This window comes from Dreissena polymorpha, chromosome 13 (assembly GCF_020536995.1).
Source record: "Dreissena polymorpha isolate Duluth1 chromosome 13, UMN_Dpol_1.0, whole genome shotgun sequence".
NCBI classification, from domain to species: domain Eukaryota; kingdom Metazoa; phylum Mollusca; class Bivalvia; order Myida; family Dreissenidae; genus Dreissena; species Dreissena polymorpha.
Window position 1 is genome coordinate 34,717,886 of NC_068367.1, and position 14,266 is coordinate 34,732,151.

The following is a 14,266-nucleotide window of genomic DNA, read 5'->3' on the forward strand; positions in this document are numbered from 1 at the left end:
ATAGCAACCAGAAATCTTGACGTAGGAACAAAATGAAATGACGTGCATAATCTCCATATTGCCATCTGTCCATGTTTCAAGTTTCATGAAAAAATATGAAGAACTTGTAAAGTTCGCAGGAAAAGTGTGACGGAATCACAGACTCACAGACTGACGCACAGAGCGCAAACAATAACTCCCCTCTAGTTTCACCAGTAGAGGACAATAAAAACAATTTAGCCTCACTCTGCAAAAACAGGGCTTACTGCATGTGCGTAATGTGGCATTTACTGCATGTGCATGAAGTGTCATCCCAGATTACCCTGTGATGTGTGCTTAGGCTAATCAGGGAGGACACTTTCCTCTTTTATGGAATTTTTCGTTGCAATGAAGTATTTTCTGAACAAAAATTCACTTTACCCATGTGCATTAAACCCAGTTTTTGCATTAAGCCCAGTTTTTGCATTAAGCCCCGTTTTTGCATTAAGCCCCGTTTTTGCATTAAGCCCAGTTTTCCCAGAACAAGGCTCAACTGCTGTTTGTTATAGCCGATGTCATGTCTAAGACACTGAAGGCAGTGTTCAGCAAGGGCTGGCTTGAGACGGAGAGACTTCATGCGCTGAAAGCCCTATACAGTCTGTGTGGGGCCGACTGGTTTGTTGATCGACTTGTACGGGTAGGTAACCGCAGTGTTTATCTTCGTTCAAATTCAGGGCGGTTCAACAGCCCCATTCCCAATGAAAAAAGTATATTTGTTCCCAAAAGGCACCTTATAATTCCCAATTGAAGGTTTCAAACAAAAAAAATTTTTGTATTAATCTCAACATTTAGTTCATCTTTCATACAGCTCTTTATGTTGATCCTTATTAAATATAATATTAAAACCACTTTTATTCTCAATTTTAAAACAATTGTTAGCAAAAAAAACGCTTATTTCACAATTTAAGTCAAAACAACAGGATTTATCCCAATCCTTTGGTACCTTGGCCAGTTTCCAAAATTGTGAAAGAGAAACATGGTAGCCATTACACTTTACTTGGGTTTGAGACTGGTTTTTCAATGATTTGCTGACTGGTTTGTTGATCATAATGTATGGTGCCAGTTGATGGTGAACATGAAAACTGGACAGGCAGATATTTATGTTTGCTTCATTCACTCTTTGTCCGTGTGCCTACATACATGTAATTATGTCAAAGCAATTCTAGGACACAATTTTTATAAATTATAAATGTTTCAGTTTTAAAGGGGCCGTCCAACAGATTTTGGCATGTATTGAAGCATGTCATTAAATGCTTTATATTGATAAATTTAAACATTTGACCTAAAAATCTCCAGTAAAAAAACAAGAAAACAATTTAAAAAAAGGAAAAGAAGTAACCCTTGAACCACTGACCCCTGGAGTCCTGGATTAAAAAGTCTCTTGCCTAGACCACTCTACCATCCATGCTCATGCTTAGAGCAGATGTATTTTTACCTATATAAGCAATCCTCGTAGTTTTCCATAATATAACTACAACAACAGAACTTTCCAAATTGTTCAATCCTTTTCGCGTCTTACGACGCTTTATAATTTTAAGGTTTTCAAATGGTTAAATGATGCATATAATGGATATTTAAGAGCATGGTAAATGGTCAGTAATACTATTTGCTAAAAAAAATCATAACAAAAACGAAAATTTGCGAATCTGAAACAACTTTTTTAGCTTACCTGAGCACAACCTGCTCATGGTGAGCTTTTGTGATCGCCTTTTGTCCATCGTGTGTCGTCCGTTGTTAACATTTTGCCTTGTGAACACTCTAAAGGCCACATTTATTGTCTGATCTTCATGAAACTTGGTCAGAACATTTGTCCCATTGATACCTCGACTGACTTCGAAACGGGTCATGCTGGGTCAAAAACTAGGTCACTAGTTCAAAAAAAGAGAAAAACCTTTTGAACACTGTAGAAGTCACATTTGATGCCCAATCATCATGTAACTTTGTCAAAATGTTTGTATAATTGATATGTTGGTTGAGTTCTAAATGGTTCCGGTCCGTTGAAAAACATGGCCACCAGGGGGCGGGGCAGTATTCCTTAAATGGCTATAGAGAAACCTTGTGAACAATCTAGAAGTCACAATTTTTGCCCAAACATCTTGAAACTTGGTCAAAACATTGGTTTCATTGATATCTGGGACGAGTTCGAAAATGGTCCAGATCGGTGAAAAAACATGGCCGCCATGGGGCAGGGCATTTTTGTCCCCTACCGGTAAAACCGGAGGGGACTTATGGTTTGGCAGATGACCCCAATTGATTTTCAGGTCACTAGGTCAAAGGTCAAGGTCACAGAGACTCGAAAGAGTACAATGGTTTCCGGATGATATATAACATTAGGTCAAAGGTCAAGGTCACAGTGACAAAAAAACGTATTCACACAATGGCTGCCACTACAACTGAAGCCCATATGGGGGCATGCATGTTTTACAAACAGCCCTTGTTGTATGGACGTTAAAAGTAACGGTTTCATGAACAGCGTAACATCTTTTTGCGTATTGGATGCGTTTGCGGACACTTCGTTTCATTACATCATAGTTTTTCGTTTATATATCTTCATGTGTTCGTGTACAATAAACATGAGTGTATACAGTGTAATCTAGATCATACTTTCTAAATCAAATGATAATAAAAAGGCTCTGTGTGATTTCTAAAAAAATCGTGTTACCCGTTTCGATCCGAACTGTGTTGAACAGCATTATAGGAGTAAGTGTTTTTGTTCAGACGAGGCTTAAACAGACGTGAACACATACGTTTTAACTATGTGCCGTATCTGAAACATAGAATTAGGTTTAACACCAAAAACTCAACGCTAGCTGTTGTCTGGTAACAAAGATTTAACGAGATACAAAATGCACGTGTGTATTTATTTGTGTCACAATTTATTCCGTGTGAATTTCCCGCGACGATAACCGAACATTAACGAGCAAACGCGAGGTTGGCTTCGGGCAGCGTCGGAAGAGCAACGTAGTTTTCATAAGGCCCGAAGCGAATATTGCGTTCGCTCGTAATTGTTCGGATATCGTCGCGGGGTAATTCACGTGGAATATATTGTTGCACATAAAATAAAAAAGAGCATATTGTATCTCGTTAAATCTATGTTACAAGACCACATCTAGCCATTTACTTTTTGGCTATTGCTATAATGAACACTGAATTGTATGCCGCCCCACACCTTCGAAGAATAGGGGGTAAATTGTTTTGCTGTATGTCGGTCGGTCCGTTTGTCGGTATACCAGCTCGTTTTCAATCAAATAACTTGTGAACAGATTTACCAATCTGCTTGATACTTCCCATGTGCATTTGCCTTTGTCAACAGATGACCCTTATGAAATTGGGGTCACTAGGTCAAAGGTCAAGGTCACTGTCACACTAAGATTGAAAATTGTTTCCGATCAATAACTTGTGAAAGAAGGGACCGATTGGCTTGATACTTCCCATGTGCACTGGCGTTGGACAGTAGATGGCTCCTTTAGAAATTGGGATTACTAGGTGAAAGATCAAGGTCACTATCACACTACGTGTGAAATCGTTTCCGATCAATAACTCATCAACTGATTCATCGAATCACTTGATACTTCACATGTGCATTGGCCTTGGACAGTAGATGACCCCTATTAAAAATTGGGGTCAATGGTCAAGGTCACTATTAAATAAGTGTATACATCGTTTCCGATCAATAACTTGTCAACGAATTGATCGACTGGCTTCATACTTTACATGTGCATTGGTCTTTTACAGTAGATGACTCATACTGAAATTGTGGTAACTAGGTCAAAGGTCAAGGTCAATGTGACATTTAGTGTTAAATTGGTTTTCGTTTTACATGTCATCAAAGGATTGAGTGATGGGCCTTATCGTTTGCAGATGCATGGACTTTGAACAGTAGATAATCCCTATTGAAATGTAGGTAAATGATCAACGATACTGTTACATTGAATGTGAAAATCATGTCCGATTGATAACTCGTTAGCGGATTTACCGATCGACCTGATTTTTCGCAGATACATTTGCCTCGCACATTTATCATTGGTAACTCGACAACGACTCCACAAAAACAATATAAACAATACTAACCTATGACTGCCGACTGAGTTGATCTTAATTTCAGTCTTTTCAATTATTATCTTCTTAATCAGCGACATCGATTATCTGGAAAGAAAATCGATTATCGCTGACTTTCTCATCTAACCGGGCCTTAATACACGTTGTTGTTTTTTTAAACAATACTGACCATAAGACCAAGGCCACTGTCACAATAAGTGTTGAAATCATTTCCGATCAATAACTCGTCAACGAAACAACCGATTGGCTTGATACTTCACATGTGCATTGACCTTAAACAGCAGATGACCCATATTGAAATTAATGTCACTAGGTCAACGGTCAAGGTCACTGTCACAGTAAGTGTGAAAATCGTATCCGATCAATAGCTCGTCAAAAACTGACTGATACTTAACGTGTGTATTGGCCTTGGGCAGTAGATGACCCCTATTGTTTATTTATACCTTTAATTTTATGTAAATCGATATCGAAACGATATATGTATGCCGAAACATAAATACTGCTTGTTATGACATGTCAAAATTGCATAACTATAAAACATTTTCTAAAAATCTGCCATGAGATGAGTCGTTAAGTTTGTGAGCAGTCTGAAATCAACTTGGTATATAAATTTTAACGAAACAAATAAAAATATTAAAGCTATAGATATAACAACTCCAGCATTGTGTGACCTTGAAGGTTTAACGTGATGATAACATACAATGCCGTTTATACATACAGTTTCTATCTTATTAATATACGACTGTTAATGTATTTTGTGTTGTCAACATTTAATGCAATATCAACCTTGAATAACATGTTAAACCTTTTCGTACTATAGAAATCACTCTGAGTTTATTACCATTGTTAAAAATAATAGGAGTCGTGTAACTGCTTATGTTCTTCAGCTTGTTGTCATATGGTCATTATCAAACTTATATCGTGCCTCGTATATAAGACAAATAGTGTACGCTTATTCCCAACCCTTTATTAACACAAACCAATATAAAGTGTGCCATAATTTTACCTAATAAGTAGGGATGGCAAAATTATTCGAATATTCGATTGAATGGTCAGCATTCGAATAATAAAAATGATATTCGCATTTTTTTTACAAACGTAATTTCACCAATATTTAATGACCTGCAAACCGCTTAATAAAAAGCAAACGAAATCACCTGGGAGTAACATGTTTGACGTGACGTTCTTCGTGTCAAACTGATAACGCGGCCCGTATCAGTGTTGATTGCGCAATGCAATATACACGCTCTAAGAAAGGCCCCGACTGGTGTTTGCCAATGGGGTGCCAATTAACGGTTTCAATTGACTGGCAAATAATAATTAAGTTTTGTGATCACAGTATGTACAGCCATTAAAACGTGTGAATTACTCAAATCACGCAATGCAATATACTTACGATGAGAAAGGGCCCGAACTGTTGTTTGTCTATTAGGTACCAATTAAGGGCTTTAAATAACTGGCGAATAATAATTTAGTTTTTGTGATCACAGTTTGAACAGACATTTAAATATGTGAATTACTCAAAAGTAACCGATGATATAAATTAAACAATCATCAAGGAATCATAATTCAAATCTGAAAATGCCGCCAGTTCTTTCTGCAGTTTCTTGCCTCCGTAGCTCAGTGGATAAGGCGCTTGCGTTAAAATCCAGAGGTCCCTGGTTCGTTCCCGGGTCGGGGCACATACATGCCAGTCATGTTTCAGCGGAATGCTGACTGACAAATAAAGGCTTAGCTCGGCATTAAGAAGTATGGAATACTTTACACGGTCTGTGGATAAGAAGACCGCAACGTGTAATGTGTGTAAACTTAGTTTTACATATGCGCGGTCTGCTAAAAATCTGTGGAATCATTAATAAATAAAATTCTATGACACGATGTTTTTCATTCTATTTGTGCCCGATCACCGTATCGGCCATAGTATTAGTCGACAGCGATACAATTATTCGATAGCAACGTTAATAAACAGCCTCGTATTTAGCAAACGGATATAACTTACAAACAAATGGAAATTAACACATAACGAGGAAAAATCAATCCAGCCGTTTTATGCGAATATTCGAATATTCGATTGAATGAATTTGCGAACACTCGAATACCGATATTGGTATTCGATGCCATCCCTACTAATAAGATCACTTATATTTAATTTGAATCTTGGTAATATTATTATAGCAAGTTCATGCCACGACCGATTTTTTCATCTAACTTGGTCACATCCTAAACTGGAGAAAGATAGTGGGCCGCTTCATAACAAAAATTAAACTATACGCACGTTCATCCAGTCTTCAATAGAAGGTTTTAAATGACGTTATATTATAATTTGACAACGTGTTGAAAAGCTTTTAACGAGAATTAAAAGGAAAACGTAGTAACAGAGAGATCATTGATAACTCTTTCAGTGCTGGAACCGAATTTTGAAGGCCTTTGCAACAAAATTGGATCCAGATGAGACGCCACAGAACGTGGCGTCTCATCAGGATCCAAACTGTTTGCTATTCTGATAGTATTCTTTGGAAAATAAATCGAAGAAAACGCTAATTTTAGAAATTCAGCAGACGACATTCTAGCAGACGACAAATTTCCCAGCATGAAAAGGGTTTAACTGACCTATCGCCGATTTACAATTAATTGGCATAACAAACTCCACAGTAGGCTAAATTGATTAAGCTTGTTATTGAAATGATCACCATAATGGTTTTTCAGTTTATTTATATGGTTTTATTTGATAAATACTTTGGTAATGTTTTAACTAGTTCCTTATACAATTTTGAAGTAATTCACTGTTTATATTGTTTATATATGTGCACCCATTTGCGCATTGCCGGAGTTCTTAAGATAGCCAACTTGAGAGGCGATTTCAGTCACATCCTAATTATCCCCTGCCATAGGCGGAGGGATATTGTTTTTTCGTTGTCCGTCCGTCTGTCTGTCCGGAGCCATATCTTGGAAGTGCTTTGGCAGATTTCATTGAAACTTGGTTTGAGTATATATATGGATAACAGGATGATGCACGCCAGCTGGCACTGTACACCATCTGTTAATAATGGAGTTATGGCCCTTTGTATCTTGATTTTTTTAGTGTCAAATATAACACTTGTGTGTCCAGAAGCATATTGGCGGGGGATATCAATTTAACGAATTTGCTTGTTATATAGGAGTTTTACATAAAATGCGGCAAATTTTCAGATTCTTTTGTATATTATATTCCGATTTTTCAACCAACAAACGTTCCAGATTTACGGCAATATTTAGTGAAGATAAATCCGTCGAAATCATGACTACGGCTCACACGCCAATGACCTACACTATTGAGTCTTATCTTTCGTTTTGCCAAAAACTGAGATGTCTTCATTACCAGGCTTAAAAATCCGTGTGTATATAAAAGGGTCATTCTTTTGACATAAGATTAAGTCACCTCGGACCACCACAAGGTAAATGCTAACCTTAAATAGATTATCTAAATATGGATACTTTTTAAAAAATTGCAAACATTCCTTTATAAAATTGATTGATTTTGGAACCACTCTCACTTACTCGAATCTCAAAATGCTTTACATTACGACTTTCAATAAATGCTTATATACTCCGATTATGGAATGATATGACAACGAGTGTCAGATCTTTTCACCACATGCTTTTAAATCAGCAAATTAAATAAATATTTTCGCAAACATAATGATAAATCCCGAAAGTTGTTAACATTTCGTGACGTCATTTGACGTTGCAACGACATTTCAGCAAAATATTAAATGCGATTGGTCAATCGCACGAAAACTAAGCCAATCAAAACGGTTAAAAAGTATATTAAGCATATGTAAGATAAACATATTCTTAATGGTAATATAACATGGGAAATAGCGTATGGCATGTGATAAAAGATATTAACACGTTGTTTAATAATACGAGTGATTGCAAAAATTATCGCGACTTTCAAAGCTTTCTATACCGAGCATATTGTATACATTCAGCGGAAAAAAGTGTAATAGCAGATACATCTCTCAGGGTATATAGTTATAGTGTTGATTTCTTCATCAAGATACATCATTATCGTTTGTTTGTAATTTCACTTACACTTTATGCAACACACATATATGCGTTTTTATGCTGACTAGTAACTATTTATACATTTCAAAAGTGTGTATTTTATCTCCTTTTTTTGGTAAAATCTACGCAAAATATTCGTTATATATCATATTAAAACAAGTCAATAAGAGTAAATAATAAACACGGTTATAACATAAAAAGAATGTATGCAAGAAAAATGTAGAGTTATTTCAGTTTTACACTGTATTTGTTATCAGATTACCCTTTTAAATATAATGAATATCCCACAACTTTTGTTTACAACACGTAATTATATATCATGCTTTAAAAATATTTCGTAAAAATCAGGAATTACCTGGCTTAAAAAGAAAATCAAATGCTCTGTTTGTCTGTTTACCAAAGAGCAAAGCAAGTTCAGTACATTTTCTTCAATCAACGCATATTATAGAGCTGCACTGTTAAAGTTGAAATTTAGTTTACGAGTTTTATATTGATACATAAATTGCTCAACATATTTATTAAAGAGAAATGTCCACAGTTTGATTTAAGTCGTTAAACATTTGGAAGCTACTAAAAACTTGCGCCTCCAATTTGCATTCAGAACTTAACCAGACCATAATGCAATCAACAATGCTGCCATAACGATAATAACACGATATGTGGAATTATTCGATTGCAAAAGCTGTTCAAGGTTTTTGAGTCCAATATTTTTCTTTTCATCCAGAAACTGATAGAAGCATTCATATATAGCAGGGCGGATGACTGCTCCTCGAGAAAAGCGCAATAGAAGTTCGATTTACTGACTCGTAGCTTGCACGAAAAAGATGTTTGTCCCCAAAGACCGATTTATCCTTTCCACAACTAAAGCCCGAATGATGGCACTCTCCGTCTAATCAGTTATTCACATTTACATACCTAACCAGTCTCATTGATGAACGCGTTTTATATAGAGGATATCTGTTGGATTCAGTGGATGATCGACTTAAAGTCACGAGTGATCATAGAAAATATATTTTTTTCTATGATCACGAGTGAATTAAAATCGATATTCCACCGAATCCAACAAATTTTATGTTTAATTTATGCTTTTTTTTCGCTGTTTATACACATTGTTAAGGAGTTTAACTAAAGAATTTCGCTGGGATAATGACGTCATTTAGTCAAAAAATTACGTCATTTCACAGTGAAAATTATTGATAATTTTCGCTTTTAATTTTCACTGTTTGAAACAGTAAAATTATAAGTTTAAATTCACTAAAATTTCTCTATAAATTACCGGAGGGCATAAAAGTGTATCATTAGTTTTGTAATTCAGATATCAAGATGAAGTTCGCCGTGTACCTGCTCGTTTTGTTGCCAATGGTCTACTGTGCCAACATCGAGGAGAGATTCATCGTCGGAATTCTCCAGCTCCACCCTGGTAATTTCCGTCACTTTTATCAACATTCGACTTTTTCTAAAAAAAAAATAAGAAGTTTGTTCTATACTGTTCCATACTTGTCAATTAAAGTTTACAAAATTGTCATAAGTAACAATTACCGGCAACTTTTTACCATCTACCCTCTAGTATGCGACGTCACAAAACTTCTTCAGTCTTCCCTTGGCTCCGACTCCACTGTGGCAGCATGTGAGGCCGCCTGTCCGGGCCCCCTTTCTGCAGTCCCATGCAAAGAGTGAGTTCACTATAACTGTTGCCATATCTGTTTTATTATTTTCAATTGTAAAATGATGGTCACCGATTTTCTACGGACACATATATTATTACACTGATGTTAAAATATCCGCTAATCAATAAGACTCAATACCGAAGGTACCATAATGATATAGTTTGCATTTCACGTGGAAATCTATAATATTGTCTGGATAACAAAATACCTTCCGAATGAACATTTTATCATTACAAAATTATTGTTTGCTATTCGGATGCTTGGCTATTTAACGCTAATGTTATCATGTTTTATTATTTATCATCCGAATCTTAGTTGAAAGATCTACAAAGCAAATATTGGCATTTTTACCCTAGAGTTCTACTCCTTCGATATATATAAACGACATATTCTGCTAAACTTTTGTGGTTTGATGTATTTCAGGCTCCAGCACCTTGCTCTAGGACGCTAATTTATAATGGCATTGGATATCTCTTATCTTGGAAGAAAACATTAAACGACATCTAATTTTCTTCAAGTATTTGCTTATTTATTTGATACTGACATAAGTATTTATTACGAAATATGAGAAGTTTAGCACCTAACCGCCTTAGCATACACCATAAACTAATAACTGATGTTTTATAACTTATTCGTTTTCTTAAGTATAATATAAAAGTAAAACTCGAAAAAAAAGTGTAAAACCTATTTTGTAGAAAAAATCGACAAACATCCTTATGTTCAAAGCATATATATTATTAAAACAACAGAGGTATGATTGATATGACTGTGCTCAAATATATTTCAAATGCAATTTCTCTTTTTTATGTTTGTGAAAACCACAATCATCAATTAAGGCCGTCATATACCAGTTTCTTGCTTGCGATATCGGTGAATTAAGGAGTTCTTTAACAACATTATTAGGAAGTACAATGTCCAAAAGCGAAATCTGTTGTTTTCGGCAAGCCATACTGAAGCATATGTTGAACAATATACACATATACCAAGAAACAAAGTGGACATGTAGCTGCAGCAGCTGTAGAGAAGCCTCGGTATATAATACAATCCAGCTATTTATAGCAGGGAACCAAGTGAAACCAGTGCGAAACAGCACACATATACTAGATTGACACTCATTCACAAGAAACCACTGATATGATTCAACTTGGATTATCACATTGGCACAGCGCTGTTGTTTAAACTGGTTTCAAGAAGATCCGAGTAAAGAACTTGGTTTGGCCATTCGTTATTTAAATATTTAAGATTATGGAGCCGATTAACTTCATACTTACATAATTTAAATTCTATTTCATCTCCATTTAACTACTCATTAGTTTAACGACTACCTCACCAGCAAAAAAGTGCGTACTAAACGAAAGCAATCGATGAATCTTTTAAGCTGACCATGTTAATACTATGTGAGTCTCTAATTATCAATTGTAAGTCCACATTGTACTACAAAATTAGAACAAAAATGCAAAAGGTATACAAACCAACCACATAGCAGTTGAGAAAAAAAAACATGCACGTACACCGTCCGGTCCCCGTGCTGATTCTAATCTTGGGATATGTTACATGTAGCTGAATGCCGTTTTTAACCCGAGTTTAATGAATTTTAAAAAAATTGTGGAAACAACATAAGCTTTTCACAAAATTCAACTAGTAAAACAGTATTGATAAAAAAACATCTATCGAAAAACGTTTGCATATTACAGTTGAAAATAAATACTCAGACCAATTATTTGCTTATATTTCTATTCAAAAATAAAAACGAATTGTTATATTATACAAACTATTAATTGTAAACCCTTGTACGATCAACCGCAAAGCTTTGGAATAATTTTTTGTCATCTGCTAATAGGCTTGACGAAAGAAAAAAAACACAATCGAAATGGTTTGCTTAAATCAAAGACCTATAGATAAAGATAAGTTTTTATTTTCTTTGTTTATAATGCTTCAGGTTTTGGTAGTTATTATTCTAATTTATTATTAATTTATCGGAATTTGAAAGAGACCACTGGATTCGTTCATTTTCGATAATTTCTGAAAAATTGAATGGCCCAAAGATTAAAAAAACTTCTTCATTTCTCATCAAAGATTGATAAAGTGAGACTGTTAAGCTAGGTGAGATGTTAATCTAGGTATGATTTGTAAAAAGTAGACGAAAATAAGGCATTTTAAAGGATTTTGCCGTTGAACAATTTGTACAATTTGATACTGTTATTTCATTCAATCATGTTTCACACCTGTCGCAAAAGTGGTTTGTTTCTTTTTGAAAAACTTTTCTATTTCTCATCCCATATCGTTGATGCAAGATATTTATGCTAGGCGAGATGTTAATCTAAGTAAAGATTTAAAAAACCTAGAAGAAAATATTCAATTTAAAGGATTTGGCCTAATACAATGTCGGTACAATTTTAAGCTCTTTTCTTCTGTTGTACACAATTGCTGTCAAACGTGTTTTGGTTCTTTTGGATAAACTTTTTCATTTTTCATCCCAAATAGATTAAGTCAGATTTTTATGCTTGGTGATATGTTAATCGAGGTATGAATTAACTTAACTTGAGGAAAATGTTCATTTTGAAGGATTTTGGCCTTGTACAAAGTTGGTACAATTTTAAGCTATTTTACCCTATTGTACACACCTGTCGTCAAACGTTCTTTTGCTCATTGTGAAAAACTTTGTCACTTTTCACTTCAAATTGAAGAAATAAGATTTTTATTCCGGGTTATATGTTTATCTTGGTATGTATAAAAAAAATAGATGAAAGTATGGATTTTAATTCGCATTACATATCTTCTTCTATGAGTATTACCAGTTTTCCTGTCGATGTTACACATGCAAGTTAATATACAAACATATTATAACAGATAGCTGTGAGATAACTTTTAAAAGCACAAACAATAATCTTTTTTTTTATTCAGTTCAATTTTATGCAGCGTTTTGCCGTGTTTATAACGAACTATTACAAACAATTATATTAAAAACATAAACATTCACAACAAAGACTTATCTTAATTGGGCATCACAATGACATATAAAGAATGAATTCGCCGGCCGCGGCCGATGATCACAAAATTAAAATCAATCAACAACGCAAACTGATATTTAGAGTAAGGATCCCTTCTTTTAAAATTCTCAAGATTAAAGAAAAAACAAACAAAACATCTTCAGTTCGCTAATTGATCCGACAATTAACACGCGCGTGAAATGTTTTTTTTCTTTTCGCGAATCTTGTCAATGACACTTAAAGCTTTTATTAATTACCAAAAGAAAAAACAATGGATTACACACAAAACTTTAATAACCTATAACTCATGAATAAGATCTTAATAAAAAAAAACAATTAAAAAAAAATTAAAAAATCTACAGAATCAAAGTTGAAATAAGTCTAACCGAAACCGTTTTTGGATCGAACGATCATAGCATTTGGTAAACTTAATGTTGTTTTTATCAGAGACCTAGATCTATGCGTTCACATTTATCTATCCGTTTTGAAATAATAGTATTAATAAGGTTTTAAATGTTTGAAAAAAAATGTATACAAGAAAATTTTATCAGAAAAAGCCTTTCAAATGAAATATTCAACGGCATTCTCGCCGCGATTTGGAAATTCTTATAGCGCTGTTCCTTCAACGATCGCGGCATTATAAATTCTTATTGTAGGTAAATAAAATCGAGATTTTATATAAGCATAATTACTCATGTTTCAAAGAAACTTTATTTTCTAAAAATCGGATCATTATTGACCAAGTTACAGCCGCCTTTTATATAGCGCCGTAACATTTTCGCATAACTTTGCTCGATTATCGTAGCCGTTGCTACTTACGAGTCGCTATCTTATCGCAATCGTGATACACCGGTTATCTCCGGACCCCTCCGACTGATTTATGGAATAAATCGTCTGCTGATCCTAAGTGTTCTTATCAGTTTCTCGAACACGTGACCCCGCCGAGAGATAGCCCGATAAGGCGCGGAGTTTCCAATCTGTGTAATCTTTAGGTCTTTGCTAAAATATACGTTATGCACTTTGGGAGTTTGGGTATTTCGTTGACGGACACCGCGGTCTTTAATTTAAATGTAAACATATAGATTTAAGTTGATCTACAAAACGGAACAATTATGTACGACACAACGATGGTAATCATGCCATTCCGTACCACATCGATATAATTTGCACAATCGAATATATCTGACTGACCAATAATGAGAGGATATCATTAGTTTGTATGACGACATCACGTCACTTTTAAGTGTAGCATGATTAATTATGCTTAACTAATGCCATAAGTGTATACACGTTTCAATGTAACTCAATTTTGATGCAACTCATAAGCGTCCACGCTGTGTCGGACAATCTCGAACGCTACAAATCGGCATACGAATTAAGGAGCGTAAGTTAGTTCCTTTTTCCTAGTTCCTTATTCGAATAAGGAAGTGTTCCTGATTCCGTATCCAAGCTTAAAGATCACCGGCAGCGGTTTTAAAAACCACA

At 35.0% G+C, this 14,266-nt stretch overlaps 1 protein-coding gene across 2 annotated transcripts in view; it reads left to right on the forward strand.

The window, feature by feature from the left end:
- LOC127856554 (mediator of RNA polymerase II transcription subunit 24-like) overlaps positions 1-10,303 on the forward strand; it is a 66,002-nt gene extending 55,699 nt beyond the window's left edge. For both annotated transcript variants that reach the window (XM_052392847.1, XM_052392846.1), the window contains exons 8-11: positions 528-655; positions 9,440-9,544; positions 9,692-9,797; positions 10,215-10,303. In XM_052392847.1, coding sequence (XP_052248807.1) covers positions 528-655; positions 9,440-9,451 — 140 coding nt within the window. In that variant the 3' untranslated portion in view covers positions 9,452-9,544; positions 9,692-9,797; positions 10,215-10,303. The remainder of the gene's footprint in view (positions 1-527; positions 656-9,439; positions 9,545-9,691; positions 9,798-10,214) is intronic.
- Positions 10,304-14,266: the final 3,963 nt, after the last annotated feature.